At 37.5% G+C, this 18,657-nt stretch overlaps 2 protein-coding genes across 2 annotated transcripts in view; one reads left to right on the top strand and one right to left on the bottom strand.

The window, feature by feature from the left end:
* The first annotated feature begins 1,911 nt into the window (after window positions 1-1,911).
* On the top strand, window positions 1,912-12,419 carry LOC139971428 (serine/threonine/tyrosine-interacting protein B-like). Its single transcript, XM_071977856.1, has 10 exons — window positions 1,912-2,146; window positions 3,856-3,897; window positions 4,775-4,828; window positions 5,595-5,692; window positions 6,305-6,365; window positions 6,820-6,896; window positions 7,375-7,425; window positions 7,904-7,976; window positions 8,314-8,392; window positions 9,608-12,419. Exons 1-10 carry the CDS (start codon window positions 2,087-2,089, stop codon window positions 9,637-9,639), a joined length of 627 nt encoding a protein of 208 aa, XP_071833957.1. The 5' UTR covers window positions 1,912-2,086; the 3' UTR covers window positions 9,640-12,419.
* Window positions 11,641-18,657, bottom strand: part of LOC139971427 (uncharacterized) — a 20,787-nt gene continuing 13,770 nt past the window's right edge. The window contains exon 6 of the mRNA XM_071977855.1: window positions 11,641-18,450. Within this exon, the coding sequence (XP_071833956.1) occupies window positions 16,895-18,450 (1,556 nt within the window). The 3' untranslated portion in view covers window positions 11,641-16,894. The remainder of the gene's footprint in view (window positions 18,451-18,657) is intronic.

Genomic DNA, 18,657 nt, shown 5'->3' with positions numbered 1-18,657 from the left:
GCTGACTGCAAGAGCCCCTACAATCTGCACATTCAATATCGATGAGATCATGCTTAAAATGAACGAGACACTGGCATTAGCGCCTTACATTTTAAGGGTAGAATGATTGATGACATCAATGGCCTTGTATGTATATGACGGCAAACGAATGCACGCCATGGACGTAGCCACGGGGAGGGGAGCAGTGGTAGAGACTGCTCCCCTTTCAGTGTCGAAAAAAATGTTAAAAACTTGGGTCTATGTTATGCAATGTAGGACGCATAATTATGCGCAATGAATTCTCTAAACATTAGAAACCGTATAATCTGATAATAACTATGATGTGTATTTCTGCTACAAAATATGAAAGTTTATATTGTCAATCATTAAAGTCCGTCAAATGTATTAAAGTCCAGACATTGGACAATAAACAAAATCATCTTACTGGAAAAATCGTAAAAGAGCACCTTGTTTGTCTTTCTGATATTATATGTAAAAGAACATGTAAAATAATTCAACTGAACAGGAAACCAAATCTGCTGAAAATATGATATGATAATGATGAAACTGGCAAAACATTGCACCAGATCGCATCTAAGAACCTTCAAATGGGGACAAACTAAAACGAATGACAGCGAATGACCGAATGACAATTGACTTTGTACAGGATTAAATATCATTAACGAATGACAGCGAATGACAACGAAGGACGGTGGTGAGAAGAGATAAGAGGGATAAGAGAGAAGAGGCCCCACCTTTATGATCAGTCGGGGAAAAGGACCTCCGCTGGGGGGGGGGGGGCGACCGCCCCTTGCCCGGGGGGGGGGGTTAATAAATACAATTTTTTACAGCAACATTTTTTTTCAAATTTGGGGTAAAAATCCCACAGGGCAAGTCAAAAATCTTGCTCAAGAATTTCCGAAAACATCGGTCACAGTCGCAAAATGTCAACTCGGATTTTTGCGAGTTTAACCCCAATTTTCCGATACAAGTTTTTGCGAGACTTTAATATACCCACGAAGTCTGAACTGTGATATCCGGTTGAAGCAAATGTCTGTGCTGTCATTCACTGTCATTCGTTTTAGTCAAAGCAATTTTTTAGTGTTTACAACATATTGTCATTCGTGATGTGTAACGCAATTGTCATTCGTTTTAGTAACACCCTTCAAATGTTGACAAATTTCTCAAAGAGGAGGGGGCGCTCCCTCCACTTAGACCCCTCCCGATATCAATCACAAAATGTGCCCCCCTTGCAAATTCCTGGCTCTACTAGAGTACGTCGCTGTTGCATGCAGAATACTTCCATGAGCTTGCCGACTCCGTCAACCCGTCCCTGTTATGGAATGCGAAAAGGGCCAACGTGAGGCGCCGTCCACGTCAACGTGAGCCGCCTCTCAAAAGCCAGCAGCCGTCCACTTAGAGATCGCTGCACAGCCAACCTTTCGGGAACCGTCCATTCAGAAACGGTCTCGACTTAAAAACCGTCGCGACTTAAATATGGTCGTGATTCAGAAACCGTTCATTCAGATAACGTTCATTCAGAAATGGTCGTCTTAGAGATTGTCCATTTGAGTGACAGCAAACTTGTATAAAACATCGTTAAACTTTTCAATCACAGAGTCGAGTTGCGTTGACCGCTCGTAAATTCAGTGTTACCAAGTAACGTTTCATTATAAATGTAATAGTATATCACTAAACAAATAATTTGTATTTAGCGTTTCATTTTAAGTGTACTGGTACCGTATATCATTAAAACAAATGAGTGGACGGCGCCTCAAGTTGACCCATTCCGCGTTCCATGTCTCTGCTTATGTTGAGTAAGGGTTTACACCAACATTCCACGTATGCCCGTCCCGAGCCGTATCTCTATATACGGCTCTGTGCCCGTCTAACTTTGGGATACTGGTATTGAAGCTATAAACGTCACCCTTTACCCTGACTAATTTCGTCGCTCTAAATCTACATGTCAACAAAAATTTGGAGAAAGAGTGAATGGAAACATGCAAGACATGGCTTTTTGCTGTTCAAGTACTCTATGCGACAGGAAACGCAGACTTAATGGTCACACAAATCGTCTGCAGGAACATAAGACATCTAGTATGAACTAATGATGGATTTTTCACACTATCCAAATTTCCCAAGCATTCCTAGTACTGACGAAGAAGATGTAAGTTAAGATAAGTAAGGTTACTTAGGCTCACTGTAACTTAAGCATGTAGGCTAGTCAGGCCTAGCTTATAGACGTGAACGTTAGTCTAACCTTGGCCCGGTCTAAGTCTAACTTCTAAGTGAAATTGCAGTCGAGGGCTTACTGGGGCAAACTTGGAGTGGCGAACAGTTGAATTTCTTTTTTATGAAAATTTCCGAATCGCGATAAAAGGGAAGAAAAATCAAGTAATGTATTGCAGGCCAAGCTAGACGACCTAGGCCTAGGCTAGGCATACATACTACTTACCAGTCTTTGCCTTTACAAAACATATCGAGACTATAAAATTTCCCGAATATTCTACCAAAATTTGCGAGGAAAATCTAAAGTGAAAGAAAGTAACAGACTATAACTGGTAAGATCAAACATCATCATATGGTTGGAAATCCTTCCTGAAATTCCTGCTAACAACCCCTTCTGGTGATGCTAGTTTCAAGGATTTCCAGCTGTTACTGGTGAGGTGGACAATTGAGCACTGGTACTGGTAGCTTAGATGGAAAAGATACACCAACTGTAAAAATTTGAAATGACAGCAGTGTGATTCAGTTAAAAAATTGTTCATAAAGGGAAATTGTAATCTTTACATTCAAACTTGATTACATCAAAAGACCCATTTCAATTCCATACAGAAATGACCACAACTCTCGGCCTATGGTTGAAAAGATACTACTGTTTACTTTTAATATATATATATAATAACTATATAGAGTACAGTTTCAATATTAATTTCATTAAAATATTTCAGGCAGCATTTTTTGCGGAAAGAGCCAATGTTAGGAATGACTAATTAGATATATACAAAATCTGTTTGTTATGGTGCTGTATAGAACTTGCTTGTGAATAATTTTACTTTTTGCAAGTGAAGTTGTTATGTACGTGGCATTGAGAGTGTCCACCCCACAATTAGGTTCCTGGTTCAATACCACATATGGAACCAGTCTTGACCTCATGAAATTTGTTCTGCTTTTCAATGTTTTTGAGTAGACTCTTTTGTGTATTTGGTATTTCTGGCTTGTGGTTGCGAATTGGACATGAGTTCTGTTCTTTCAAAGGTTTCAAAACAGGTTCCTTCACTATGGGCTGCAATGCAGTGATGTTGAATTGAATGATGTGTATTCACCTCCCCGATATTAAGTGGTGGTCCTTGGAGCAAAAATGTGTGTGATATGTAGATGCCTGCCTCATTATTCTCTGAACACTTATGGAGAAGAGAAGGCTTGGTATGAGCCATCCACAGTCACCACATGGATCTCAAGACTGTTTAACTACAGTAAACTTACTTAAACTTACTAAGCCCCTTGGGAAATCCTGAACTAAACCTAAATTATCAAAATTGATAGCCTCTAGAATCTTACTATATGTTTACATTTATTTCCTCCGATATTGTCATCTTTTGCAAGAATGATACTCTGTACTGAGGTCCTATGTTTAGAAAGTGATAAGATTAATGAAGACCTAATGGTAACACTTTGTGTGCAAAGAGTTAATTTAATCAAGAACAGTAAGTCTGGTGCGAGTGCACTGTAGTATCCAAAAACTGTAGTTTAACTATTGCACACAACCAGATGCTTGAAAGTTTCAAGTTTTAGCCATTACAGCTGACTGCTATTTTACATCATTTTACATCAGTTTGTCGAATATTGAAATTATTAGCTTTTTCATTGTTTCAGCACATGCTTGGAAAAAGATATGCTAAACGAAGAGACATGCAGGTATGTTATCTTGCTTGAATGCAAATTGTTGTACTAAATCTCACATATTTAGTAAAAAAAAAATTAATAGTGATATTGATTTTGGTGAGGATACTCTTCAAATAAAAGTTTGACTTCTCACAACTTTGACCAAAAACCACAATAGCAATTTTTATGATCATGTTAAGTTCCATGTAAAAAACAGATGTGTGAGCTATTCTGTGAACTGCTGGACTTTGTTTTGTAAGGGAGTCATATTTAAGGTTTGTTTTAGTCATACTGTATGATAAGAGACAAAAAGTTGAAAGTTACAAAGCAAAACTTAAAGTGTCTGTGGTAGCATCTGTCGTCCAGTCCATTAAACCAACAGTACACCATGTCAGCATGTTTCCAAGCCCAAGATACCATGATATGTAAGATATGTTATCCAAGTTGTCATCGGTGTTTTGCCAAATCTAAATTTACAAGGAAGTCACGTTGCCTGCATGTAATATTCTTAAAGTATCTTTAATCAGTTTTAAAAGTCCTCCATCAAAATGGAGCTGCGTAACCCCAAAGGTAGATTTAATATTGGTTTTACTGTCACTGGGTACAAATACTCTACAGTATGAAACTATTTCGGAAACAGGAGACTTAAAGTGCGCAGTCGATTTTTTTTCTGTCATTAGCAGTATTTACTCCAACACTTGGGCATCAACTTGAGTACCAGATTGTTTCTAATTACTTAAATGTACCAAGAGCAGATAAGTTTCTTCCAAGGGACAAATCAGTTTACTGCACACTGAGTTTTAATATACGTCATTTAAAACATACATGCAAGGGACTGTGCAATATGTGTGTGATTCTGTAATTCTCTGCATCCATTAATCTGTTCTCTGTTTTCTTCTTCTCATAACAGGAAATTATTCCAGGGCTTTTTCTTGGACCCTATGCAGTAGCTAAGAAGGATCAGGTATGTAGGAATTAAACTGTTCCTGAGAGAATATTCAACCAGAAGTTTCCAAATAGTTAGAGCAGGTTTTTGTGATAGTTAGTTGCCAATACCAAATTCCCATTGCAATTAATGTGATGCAATACTATAGCATATCTAGGATAAGATTAAAATCAAATTATTAATAATTTTGCAAAATTTGTTTCTGCCCTTTGCAGGTTTACAAGCCACTATATATAAAGCTTTTTGTTCAATAGACTTGTTGTGAGTCAAATGCAACCATTACTACTTGCTGATTAAGTTTAATTTTGAGGGGGAAAAAACTGCAAGAAGTTGACTTATTAGTTTGATTAGGTTTCCAACTTGCCATCTTATTTGTAAAGAGAAGTAAATCTATCAAAATGAGTTGTTGTTTATAATTCTAATGCATGTGTCAGTCAATGGTGAGTTGTAAAGTGGTATCCCCTGCCACCCCCTCCCTCAACCAATATACTGGAAGGAAAGAAAGAAAGAGTCAGATAAGGATATATACTTGAAATATTCGCTGGCATTTAAATTCTGCTAGCAAAAACGTACCTTCTTTCAGTAGGCAAACATGGTATAACACTTCATGAAAGTTGTCAGCACTGTGAGGCATTAAAGCTTGTAGAGAATGTAATTATCTTTGACCTTTTTGCTGAAACCCCACAGTTATTAAAGATACTATGGAAACAGGGTAATATTCAGCCTATACTTTAGGCTGGGTTAATCTATCAGTGGTTAACATTCACTTTCTCCACATGTATAGTTGCAGTACTTACAGGGCAATGGAATCACCCACATCGTTTGTGTTAGATGCCCAATGGAAGCAAAAATCATCAAACCAAACTTTCCAGACCAAGTAAAGTGAGTATGTACTGTGCTGTTTGGGATTTGGCTGGGGAGGGAAGGGGGGGGTGGGTGGGGAACAGACCCTCAACACTGGTGATGTCAGATATACTCTAAGCTGCTGTTATTAAAAGACCAAGGCTACCACCACCCTTAAAGTTAGAAGGCTCATTCAGCAAATATACTGAGGTCATATTTGTGATTCAAACAACAAGAGATGGTTCCAGATACACTTGAAACTGTCAATACTTACAAGGGATAGTCCAGAGGGAAGCTCTGCTTTCGAACTGATGATGGACGAACACATTGTAGACATGCTGGTGAAATTTGTAAGGGTGCTTCTATGACATCACACCTGTTTGCTTCAAGTTCACCTCTGCTGCAAGACGTGTCAACTTTAAACGTGTCTGTCTCAAAGTTGGTACCATACTCCATCCACTTTCTGATGTTTTTTCTCGGTGCATTCCAAACTCATTATAGTGTAAACTTACTGTGAAGTCTCCCGGATCAAACCTTGCACAATTGTATTCTGCGCTTGAAAATGTTTTGATTTAAGCTCCACCAAATGATTTAATGAACTTCATAAATTTTAGGCCTGTTCCTGAAAGAATGTTCTTTGCTTTGTTTCAGGTATCTTGTAATAGAAATAGCAGACAAGAACTCACAAAACATAATTCAGTACTTTCAACAGGTATTTATATTCATTATTGTCAATTTGTCTTAAAAATTGATAACAAAATTACAAATTGAACATGATAAGTTCAAATATCTCAAAAACAGGAATAAAGAAAAAAGATTTCATGATGTTTTTTGGATAACAGTATGAAAAGTAAGATGCAGAATATACCTCGTGTCAGAGAAGTATTGTTTTGAGAAAAGAATCTCAAAGAACAGAACCATAGTTTTGTCTTATTCCACCCCAATCTTCCCCTACCCCACTCACCTTCCGAAAGACACAAGGATAAGAATAAATAACGAAAAGAAAGTGAAATATAAAAACATATAATGATATGGTTGGTTTGACAGATTGGTTCTTCTTCATGAGGATGCATAAAGTGGTACATTTAGTTAGTTCATGGTTTACACTCACATGCAATAATTTCTGTGAAAACTTTGGTAAAAGGGAATTTCATATTTTCTGGCAGGTGAAGCATTTCATTGATGAGTGTTTGTGCATGCAGGGAAAGGTTCTTGTTCATGGAAGTGTGGGTTTTTCAAGAAGGTAAGTTGTTTCTTATTTCGAAACCATGTATTTATCAAGTGTACAGACCAAATTATCAAAGAGACTGGAGTATATGTCTAATGTTCGTTCTCAGATCTCACTGGTATAGTCACTTAGCGAATAAAGTCTTCACAAAATACGTATATGCGCCCATGCAAAATAGAAAAATTTCAGTACTCAAAGAAAGTGTTTTGAAAGGATTATTAATGGCTGGAATTGTTGCTGAATAAAAGTGCTGACAATTTTCTGTATCTTTAGGTGAAAACTCACATCTTTGTAGCATTTTGCATGGAAAAGATATGAAGCTTTCAGAGTTGGTGGTCTGTTACAAAGCGTTAGCATCAAGAGTAACTTGTTTAAAAGTCCGAAGTAAAAAATCAATGAATTAAGAACTTGGCAGAGGAAAGTGAGAACTAAAACTTACCATCCTGCTTTCACAAAAATATATGTTTTGATATCTATTTTTTTTTGGTTGCAGCCCGTCTTTAGTGATTGGATACTTAATGGAGTCTTTCAAAATACCTTTCTTGTAAGTACAAAACATTGGGAAGTCATCAACTCCAAGTGAACTCCTGAATGTTCAATATTCATTTCACTGCCATCTCCAAAGAAGTATCCATTTACTCTGACTTTTTTTTCTGTGGTTGAAAGTAAAACTGTTTTTAAGGTTCAAAGAATTAAAAAACAAGAGATTATTTAATATAATTGTGCACGTTTTAGGTTGGATAGCAACAAGAAAACAAAGCACAATTTTGTTGTTGGCATATCGTCAAAATATTTTTGCTCCATTTAATATTTAATTGAAATGATTGGATACTGGTTACAGCATTGGGGTTTCAACAATATCCATTGGTAGCTCTCAAATCGTACAAGACAGAGAAGAACAAAAAACTTTCAAGTACCCTTACCCAAAAATCAAGACTACAAAACCATCCTCTTCCCCCACACCACACAAAATAGATGGATTCAACTCAAAACTGTCTGTTTTGATTATTTCTTTTGTTCAGAGATGCCTTACGTTACGTCTGTGAAAGAAGGCCATGCTGTTCTCCTAATCTTGGCTTTCAGCGTCAACTCGAGGTAAGACCTGATAAGTGTGTCATGAACTAATCAGTCTTGCAAAGCTACTCTATCTGGTCTGGCTTCTTCACAGGTTTACAATGAGATTTGTTTACATGTCAGAAGAAGTTTATTACAAAATATACACATTTAGCTATGACTATAAGGGGGGAGGGGGCTGGGATATATTTGTGGTGGGTGGGGCATATATGTCAGCATGTATCTTTTATACACATCTAACTTGGGTAGGCTGTCGGAGAGATATGAAGACAGCTTGGAATACTTTACTCTTTAAGATAAATGTTTCATTTCTGCCGCTGTTAAACTTATTTTGTTCTGTGTTTGGTTTTCCTACCAGGAATATGAGCACATCATCATGGCCAAAGAAGAAGTTAGTGAACATCAAAGGGAAAACCTCTACAGTCAGCAGATGGTTGGTAAGTACAATGTGTGACCATGAAAGGAGGAAGATTGTTAGGTCATTGGGTACCCCTGACTGGTACCCTAATGATATAACTTAACTGTTTGGTCATCGGGTACCCCTAATGGTATAACTTACTGTTTGGTCATTGGGTACCTCTAACTAGTACCCTAATGGTATAACCTACTGGGCTATGGACAACCAGATTTTTGGCAGTTTCCAGTGTAGCAGTTTGGAACCACTCAAGGTTGTAATTTTCACTGTAAGCCTCTCCACCTATTAGAAATACCCGTCCTGTATTGTGATGTATGATGTTAGTCTGGATATCATTCGTGGTGTTATCCAATGACAAATTATTAGCAATGCTAAAATTGGATTTAGGAAGGAACTATTAAAATGCAGTGGAAATGAAATAACCAAGACACAGAAGAATGACTTTCAATCACATGCTAATGTTATAGATGCCCCATGTTTACTCCACGTTTACATTACTGAACAGACCCCTGGCCCTGTTCAGCATTAAAACAAGGTCAATTGATTCTGAACCTCTGCGCCTTTGTATTAGACTCTGTACTCTGTATCAGACTTCGAATATTACCCAGCATGGAATCTGATCCTTCCTCAATTCTACTCGATCCAGAGGTCCTAATCGTGGGCTCTGATACACATCTACACATCATATCTGACCAGGATAGGTAGTCAACATAGTGTTCATTCTCATAAGTGTGAATTGGGCTATAATAGTAAGTTATGTATGCAATGTGTGATGTAAGATGTCACTGGAAAGGTAGGTGAAAATCTGTAAACTTGCTGTATGATATGTTACAGATAATTCACATGTGGCTATTCCATATTAAGTACAAGGTGCTTTTGGTTGAGGTTATTATTTAATTGAGGTCAAAAGATCATAAGTTGAAATTCTTATGAGCCGACCAACTAAACAAGCCTGGTATAAAATGGATTTGAAAGTTATTAGACTGAAGGTGTCAAATAAACTAGAGTGAAAGTCGTTATCCATCTTTGAGTCTTCTCTGCCAATGTAACATACAGATTGCTTTCAAACCAACAGTAATCTCAGTCAGGATTTCTCAAGGGAGTAGAGTAGCTGATGTGATCATTGCATCGTAGCTTGTGATAAAAGCCATTCCATGTATTGGCTAGTTTTTCTCTAGACTGTATGCATGTTGCAAAGAGAGATTCTAACTATGAACATTTTGACAATTCTTTGCAGTTGGCTTGAAACGGAAGTTTGCCGATGTGTGAGAGCCGTTGGAAAACGATAGCTGTCTCAGATTGAATCTTTTGCTATCTTCTCACTCAAGAGGGAGACACTTGGAAGTTCTTTCCATGGTCTAGGCTATGGTGTGGATGGATGCAGTGGGAATAGAGGGAACCAATTTATCAGATGGATCAGTCTTACTGCAGTGGGCTGTAAGTCCCTGAGAGTGACATTCAAACTTTCTGCGGATCTGTTATCAGACATGTCCAGATTTGAATCGATGTGTTTCGGACACCAGTTATCAGTTTTGACCGGTTATGAGGTATCAAAGTTTGTGACTTTCCGCTGATCTGCTATGAGACATATCCAGATTTGAATGGAGGCATTTCGGTCATCAGTTATCAGTTCTGTCCAGTTATAAGGTATAATAGTTTTGTGACTGGAAAGACCAACAAGTGATGTTTCCTGAATGTGATTTAAGTGATTGCTTTACAATCTTGCTTTTTCCCACCAATTTTCTGAGTCACTCTTTGGTTATGACATTGTCTCAGGTATTATTCTCTTAAGGTCTTCCTGTATGCTGAACTGAGTACCTGAACCATGTGCCCCACCCTATCATGTCCCCTTAATTCCTCCCCACTTCCACCTTCCTCCCCCCCTTCTTCTGAAACACTCCATGAAGAGAGGTAAAAATGAAACAAACATGAAATATCTTTTCTTGTTTGTTCCGAAAGCTAAATTGACCATCAATGGAGTTTGATACACACACATTAGTGTTTATCTCATTCTTTCCTATGTAAGGGTCAAGTGTCGTATATGCAGGGTGCACAGTTGACTGATGATCTTATTTGTAGCATAGGGAGTCTGTTTCTATATAAACAAAATAAAATAAAACTGTTAGCAAACTGCTTATCCACTAGAGAGCCTGTGTAATAAAATGTGTAAAAGTAAGTTGGCCTGACGTTTCGATCCTAGCAGGATCTTCTTCAGAGGCTAAATGACAAGTAACAGTAACAGAAGGGACAAACACATGCACAGAATACAGAAGGTTAATGAGCACGGTGAACACAAAGAGATAGATGTAAGGGGAATAGTAGAAACAAAATGGAAGTATCTGGTTGCATTTCATTACTTAAATTACACAACCATATTCGATGACTGCCTTTCACATTCATAAATAACTAGTGTAGATGGTTGGTGTGGAGTAATGCCAGGTATTTTGTTTGCCAGAAAATTTGTAATTTTCTGGGCCACCTCATTTAGTGCCAGAGTCTTTTTGGCACTAAATACTCTAAAACAGAACAACGACATAGTTGTGCTTAAAAAAATGGTACATAGTGGGTAAAATTTGCACGTAGGCTTCTTGCCTCCTGGGCCTACCGTTGTGCATACTATTACATGAGGTGTCATAAAGTATTACAAACAAGAAAGCAATTTTACAAGTTAACCTTCTACAGACTGGCTGATATGTAAAATGCTCCCTGGTTTACTATAGCCAGCATACTTTGTCTGTTAATAGGTTGAACATCTCCAAATAGTTGCACTTTCTGTATTTCAACGGGTAGTGCTTCAACGTTTGGGAATCTGTGGAATATTCATCTTCTTAAATGACTTCCAAGCCAGTATGCCAATATTATGTGAAAGTTGGCTTAAATATTAGAACATTAATCATATCATGTTCATTGTAGAAAGGTTTCTTCAATTACTGATATTTACCTAAACAAAGTTTATTCAAATTGCAGAAATTTCACACAGTTGTTGTGTGTGGTATTACATTGATTATGTGTCTGTATGGAGAAGAGGTGTGGTAGATATCATTGAAATGAGCAAAATTTATTGTTCATTATCAGAGGTGTCGAGAGCCAGGTCAGGCTAGAGCTGAATAGTTACAGAGACATTACCAACATCCAAGAATTTCTTTTGTCTTGGACTAGAAGGTATCAAGACAAAAAATCTGACTAAATTTATCCTTTATAGCCTTTTTTTTTTTGTAGGCTTTGCCATCTCTCAAGCAATGAGAACTTGATGATTTATCTCTGTCATGAATTCTGTTGATGATGTTTAGTTTTATGTTTTATTTTTGTAAATAATTAACATGTATGCAATGAATAACGCCCCTCCCAAGGGGGGGGGTAACGAATGAATGAATCAGTACAAATGTAAAGTAAGCAAAAGAAGAGCAATACTATGTCAATAAAGTTTGCAAAGTCAGGAACTGCAGTTACCAAAGAGAAAAGTTTCTCTTGCGTTATATCAAGTCTTAGATGATATTCAAGGAACTCCACCATCATTTTTGGATAAATGATAGAGATAATTGTTATAAACAACTTCCCAAGCAGCTAAGAAAAATCTCGATTTCATTTGGTGGTATCACAGATTAAATGTTCCTTTAGGTGAAAGATTGAAGACTTGATTAAGTCTAAGTATGACATCACCTCGTCACACGCTTTATTTGTATATGTCTTTGTTTCTAGAAATGACCTTAAGATGGCATTGGTTACAGATTCTACACTGTTAACATTTTACCTTGAAAATATGAAAAGGAAAAGGATACCTCCCTAAACGGAGGATCAATTTTCTTAGCTGCTTGGGAAGTTGTTCTTCACAATAATTTCTGTCCTAAAAGCTAAAGATGATGGATTGGTTTGTGTCTCGTCTAAGGTTAACCTACCATTGCAGGGAACTAGAAATACTAGAAATTCTTCGTGGTTGCTATTACTACTATTATTGGAGTTCTTCTATACATATTGCTTCCAAACATACTGAAAAGTCACGTGTACAAGAATTTATGTGCAATAAAAATTAACAATTGTGTCTAAAGATTTTTGCTTTGTACTATTGTATTTTTGTTTTCAATATTTAACGACTTTTATTTGAAACCTGGATTGTTTGATTGCTGCCTAATAAGCCTACTGCACTTTTCATAAATTGCCATAAATTTTGAGTTATCTAAAACTTATTCTAAAACTTTCCAAAGTACTTGTCAACAAATTCTACCTCTCTTCATTTCGGATGTGCGGTAGTGTGATCCGGGGTGGGGGGTGGGGTGGGGTGGGCTGGAGGTTCTGGAGTAAACTTCTGTGCCGAGTACCTACCCATATTCTGGTACAACGTTTTGGTAAAATTTGTGACATGAATCATCAACAACAGTGCCGCGTGGAAATATTTAAATTACTGTGCTGGGCGGCATTCAGAACTACCGGGCGCAGCCGCCCAGTGTTATTGCATCCCTGCTTCGGAGTAATGACAGTGGTGAGCAATACTGCGACTTTTGGCAAATTCCTGGCTACGCGCCTGTTTGTGTGTAAAACTGATGACATGAAGAGCATGTTCACTTTTAATGGATCTGGGCGCGCTGCAGTTTCGTGAAGGTTTTTTCATATACCGTATTTTGACTCAGACTTACATCGAACTGGGACTGTCTTCACTCTGATCTCCTCAACTCAACAGTTGAGTTCCAGGAACTGCAGTTCTGCATTTCCCCTGCGCTTTCCATGCCATTCCCCGCGAACTATTGGAAACAGCATCATTGTTAGCGTAGTCAGTTATTTTCTAGCCTCTTGTTTCCTTGATGTGAACTCTCCACGCTTATATATGTTGGATAATGTTCGACCTAATATTGACCAATCCTACTCCTCTTTTGGTAAGGGAGGAAGATCGGATTAGATTAATTCCGACGTTATTACAAATCATAAATGTTATAAATCAGTAACAACCCTTTGTCCATCAGAAGAAAACAAAAGGTTGCTAACTATATAACCAGTAACTGTTTTATTCCATATAGTTACATACTCCACTCATGTAACCATAGATCCTTTGGCATCGGCTATAACGTAACTTCATGTCTTCAATGTGCTCATCATAGCCTTTACCAGAAGATGAAAATTATATGATATTTAAAAAACAAACATATGTACAAACTACTCAAACTGACCAACTTGAAGCATATCCTTATTTCTTGACCAGGTTCGTAGGATGAATCTGGTAATGAAACCGTCTCGATGTTTCTGAATCTGGATCTCATTTCTGAATCGATTGGTAGTTTCAGGTTTTGCTAAGGGCACAGAGGAAACTGCTCTCCCCTTAGCATTGGGGGTCAGTATGGTATTCCCCTCTCACTCAGGGTACACTCCACAGTGGTGCTAAATCAATCACTTTGAACGTTTAAAGACTTCCAATTGCTTGTAGTGAACTATTTAAAATCTACAAAAAGAAGTAAGGAGTTGTATACCATTGGCGGGCATGCACAGAATTAAACATTAAGATGACAAATGGTGCATTGTGAAACAAATTCTAAACCTTAAACTAGGGTCTGTAATTAGGTCTTAATGGAAGTTTGTACTAATAAATACTCCTTATATATTTTTTTGTGCGGCTGAAAAGTGAGGGTGGGAGAGCAATACCTGGAGGAGTGGGCCAATCCTTTCCCCTGATTGTAAAACATTCCATTCTCATTCTATGAGTCTTTTATTTGAGGGGAAGGAGCAGAAGGCGATGTCGTAACTGTCATAATTCTTTTTTCCCCTTAATTCTACACTCTATAAGCTAGGTCAACCGCCACTAAACATCTTCAAAGTTCCTCAACGTCGTGTCAGTTGTCCCATCAATTGTCCCACGCTTCTCCATCTTACCAAAAAGCTTGACAAATCATACAGGGACAAAATTCCTAAAATAAAGAGTCTGCGAAGCGGACGGACCATTCAGTGCTAACGTCATAGAACTGTAAATAGTCAAAATTATACAACACTTAATTGTGTTCTGGTCATTTGATTGGTCAATTGCTCCTTGATTGCATGCAAAATCCGCTCTATTCCACTCTATGAAATAGAACCATGGGTTATACTTTTTTGGTAGCACTTTTTTCAACGGTAAGAGAGCAGAGAAACCTGTCTGTTCAAAACAATCTGTTGCATGAGTGCATTTTACCCATCTTAATATAATATGTTTTATAAAACTAATAATGAATGGTTTCCATTCGTGCAATAGTGCAAATATTTCATGAGTTGAAAGATGTAATTTGTTCCATTCAACGAGGCGCATTGTATACTGCCAAAACGGCAAGTAAGGACTCCCCAAAAACCACTTCGGACTTAAAATACTTTAAGATTTATAAGTGATTTCATGTTGGCTGGTATTATTATTGATCCTTACAGTTAGGCAAATATTTCACCAAACAGAACTAGTATTGTTCGATACAAGTGGCAAGGCATGCAGTGGAATGACGACCTTTCTTCCTGGTTTCGAACCTACGGACATAATATAATCAGTGTTCATATCCATAGCTGGTTAGGGCGACCGCATGAAGAGTGAGCGTACCGGTTTAAAGTACACCTTAAGGCTGGAATTGTTTACACTGTGTTGGAAATTTAACAAATCATATGTACGAGCGGATCACATGGTGAATAAACGTAGATGTTAACCCACGTTGTTTCGTAGTTCAGCAAACGTTAACCGTATTGAACAGTTGCAACTCAACTGAAATATGGTTTTGTTTTACTTCAATGAGTTACATCTCTTTCAAAAATCTGTCCTTGGAATTATATATGCTTCTGTATGGTACTGTAACGTCGGCCGCCCCAAGACGTCTCCGCTTTGCCCTTTTTTTTTAAAACTTCTCCGTGTTTCCTATGAAGCACAGAGATTAAGACAGTGGATTTATATGTCATAACTTTCATTCGGTTTTATTCTCCATCTGTCTTCCAAATTTATTTGTCTCAAGAGATTAATGCAATCAAAATGCAGAATCAATGAACAAGAGTAGTCAGTGACGGACTAAGTTATAAAAACAGACTTATACATTAGATGTTAGCTGAGTAGATGTATTCAGTTTTTCTGCAAATTATGCTAGCCCATGGTCTTCAACTCATATTATATTTCTAAAATTGTGTATATCATATAAAACTACAGGACGCTAACTATACAGTCTGTATTGACTAACGATATTTAGCATGAAATGATGCCATAGAAACACAACCAGCTGCCTATAAAAGCAGAATTTGGTGTCGGTGTATAACGTACTGGTGTGTCAACCTCAGCAAGACATATAATATTTCGTTATTCATTAATTTACCCAGCAATAAATGTGGTTGCAAACACTTTCTAACTCTTAATAGACGAGGTCAATTACAAACCATTTAATCTGAACTTTTTGCTCACAGGAAGTATAGTGTGACACTTCATGTTTTAATTGAGCAAACCTTCGGAGATTTTGCACAATTATATATATATTGATTATTCTGTGGATTTAGAGTATTAAACATATTTCTTTACCAGGAACTTGATTTACCTTCGGTTACCAAGTATTGAGCCACAGTATTGTGGTACACTATACGCAAATGTAGCTTTATTTTCTTAAAGACCTTACTTCCGTTGCACATCCGTCATGAAGAAAAAGTGGATTGGTCTATCATTATGATATCATATTATCAGTTGCTCAGCAAGGAATGCAGGATAGACAGTGGAAAGAAAAAAAAATATTCCGACTGTAGGAGAGCTTTCCTCAAACCACATGATTCCAGTGTACCTTTGATTCACAGTAACCAAAACTAAGCTATAAAAGAATTACCAAAATGTTACACTTCCAAATCATGTATGTTTGAGTAGATTTCCATATTTTGCTACGAATTTATTTCAGCATCCACCTGTTTTGGAGAACAACGTCAAGCTTGGATTTCCCTCAATTGTTAAAGACGAGCAAATATTAGGAACATAATTTACGTTTGAAGTTGTATGATACCGCTTGACAGTGGCTGGTAAAAATTACAGCCCATTTTCACAGTATTTGACAGAATACATACGGACTCTGTAGAAATATATTTTTAACTGTGGGAATCAGCTGAAGAAATCACCATGTTAGTCTGTTAGTTCGTAACGAAAGAACGTGTTATTGGCAACCCGTCCGTGCTAATGGATTTTATTTAGGTTTTACCATTTTGTTTTCAAGCATGTTGTCACAAAATGCTTGAAAAACTAAATAAAATCCAGTCTAAAACAGATATTTTTGTTTACGTTTTAACTTTCCTGAGTTTCATCAAGTTTTGCTTTTGGAAAAAATATTTTTGGGTCATTTTTTAAAGGATTATTGTAACCTACTTAATTGAGTAATATAGTACCTTCAAATAATGAAGGTAACTCAAATTCATTTTGCTATGTACACTAGATTGTACTTGCAATATGGCATCATCCAATATGATTTAATGTTAACTTTACACACACTTTAATTTAATATCTTATTCCCCTTAAAATTTGTAAAAATCTTAAGTAGATTGTTCGGTTTTATGAAGGCAGCTTAAGTTTGTATTACAGTCTGAATACTTTAATACATCCATACCGTGATTCAGAATCAGAACCATCAACAACCAATAATTGAGGTGAAGTGTCATGCTCATTGATAAAGCAAATACCACGGGGATTTATTAATTCTTTTTCGCCGATCGTACCAAGAAAATAACCATCTGAATTATACACAATGACAGCTCCTTTTCGCCTGACATTCCTAGCTGTCTCTCTTCTTTTGGTCAACTTTGATGGGTCAAATGTCACTGATACATATATGTTGTCCTCATCATCCAATGCAACACCAAAAGGATTTGCCGGTGTTCGACTGATCCTAGTCTTGATGGATTTGACCATCTTTTTCCTTTTAATATCGATGATCTTGATAACGTTGGTCTTGTCGTCTGCCACTATAATTCTATCCTCTGATTGGTTTAGAGCAAGATGTTTCAGGGAACCCTTCCCCTTGACGTCAATGCTTCCTTTGTGGGAATAATTAGGCAGGAATACGTCAATAATATTTGCGTCGCTGTCTGCAATGTAGATGGTACCATCATTACTCACTGCTATCCCAGTTGGTTTCTCTAGTATTCGTTTGCCAAAGTTGTTCGTGCATGCCATATGAACATAAACGTAGACGCAACTGTTGTAGCTATCTGTGATGAAGAGCTTATCGTTGCATTTTGCGATACCAAAGGGTGATATATATATACCCTCTTTGTGGTCTGGTTTGTCCGCGCCGACATAATACCCATCAATATGCCAACATTGTTGTATATAGACCTTGCCACTTTTGTCTGTGACATAAACGTAGGAAGATGTGGCCAAAATTCCATTGGGTGCATGCCAAATGGGCCAAAGTGTGCGAGCCATTATCACGTTTGGTCGTACCACAATTTTTAATGGGGATCCAACAACTGACTCTCCTTTCATGGTTACCTCAGCTAAATGGATTCCTATCTGCTCTGCTTCAAAACTGACTGTAAAATCTCCAGTCCTCTTCCTGAAGAGTACGTCTAAAATCGAAATGTTTTCTCCGTCAGGATGTACAACAACAGCTTTAATACCATCACTGGATTTGCCTCGAATGGGTTGGCCATGTACATTACAAAATTGCAGCTTAAGCTTTACAGTGGATCCCTTTACCTTGCATTGGTTTCCCAGTATCTCCAAGAAACTTGTCCCAGCCACAGGAATATTCTTCCAGCTGGTGTTACCATAAGTAAAATGTACAACTGAATCTGTAGTAGACAAAGCTGCTGCTAGAAGGGTGCCAGACACTTCTTCCTCCTCCTCCCACTCCTCGAATATACCTGTCTCTGTTTCGTGTGTGTCTAGTTTCTTCATCTCTGCTGCTAGATTGTTCAACATAAAGTTAGAAGGTAACCCATTGACTCCACCAAATGGTTTCTTTTGTATGGTATTACACGTGGGGCATCTCAGCTCACCTCTACTTGCCACCCATTGTTCTAGGCATTCTTTGCAGACCACATGTTGACATGAAAGGGTTTTTGCATTTTCCAGCAGGTCAAGACAAATGGGGCATAGCAGGTTATCTCTCATGGTTTTCACAATCACTCCTTGCGGATAAATGTACGTAAACAAAGTAAGAGTTAGTGAGATACGATATATAAGAAATCAACAAATCAGATTTACTAGCACAATTATTTCACAGAGAAACAACGGTTTTTTCTTTCCTTTATTGTTCAAGACACCTGTTTGTCTATCAAATGGTAGTCCTGGTCTAAGTAAATCATTTAATGTAAAAAGTAAACCACATACATTTT

The sequence above is a fragment of the Apostichopus japonicus genome, chromosome 8 (assembly GCF_037975245.1).
Source record: "Apostichopus japonicus isolate 1M-3 chromosome 8, ASM3797524v1, whole genome shotgun sequence".
Classification (NCBI taxonomy): Eukaryota; Metazoa; Echinodermata; class Holothuroidea; order Aspidochirotida; family Stichopodidae; genus Apostichopus; species Apostichopus japonicus.
The sequence above is the reverse complement of the archived record's forward strand: the minus strand, read 5'-3'. Positions and strand labels throughout refer to the sequence as shown.

Coding starts and splice junctions, on each gene's coding strand:
- LOC139971428 (XM_071977856.1), top strand. CDS start 2,087: ATGATGGATTTTTCACACTATCCAAATTTCCCAAGCATTCCTAGTACT. Junction 6,897..7,374: donor AGTGTGGGTTTTTCAAGAAG/GTAAGTTGTTTC, acceptor TTTTGGTTGCAG/CCCGTCTTTAGTGATTGGAT. Junction 7,977..8,313: donor GCTTTCAGCGTCAACTCGAG/GTAAGACCTGAT, acceptor TTTTCCTACCAG/GAATATGAGCACATCATCAT.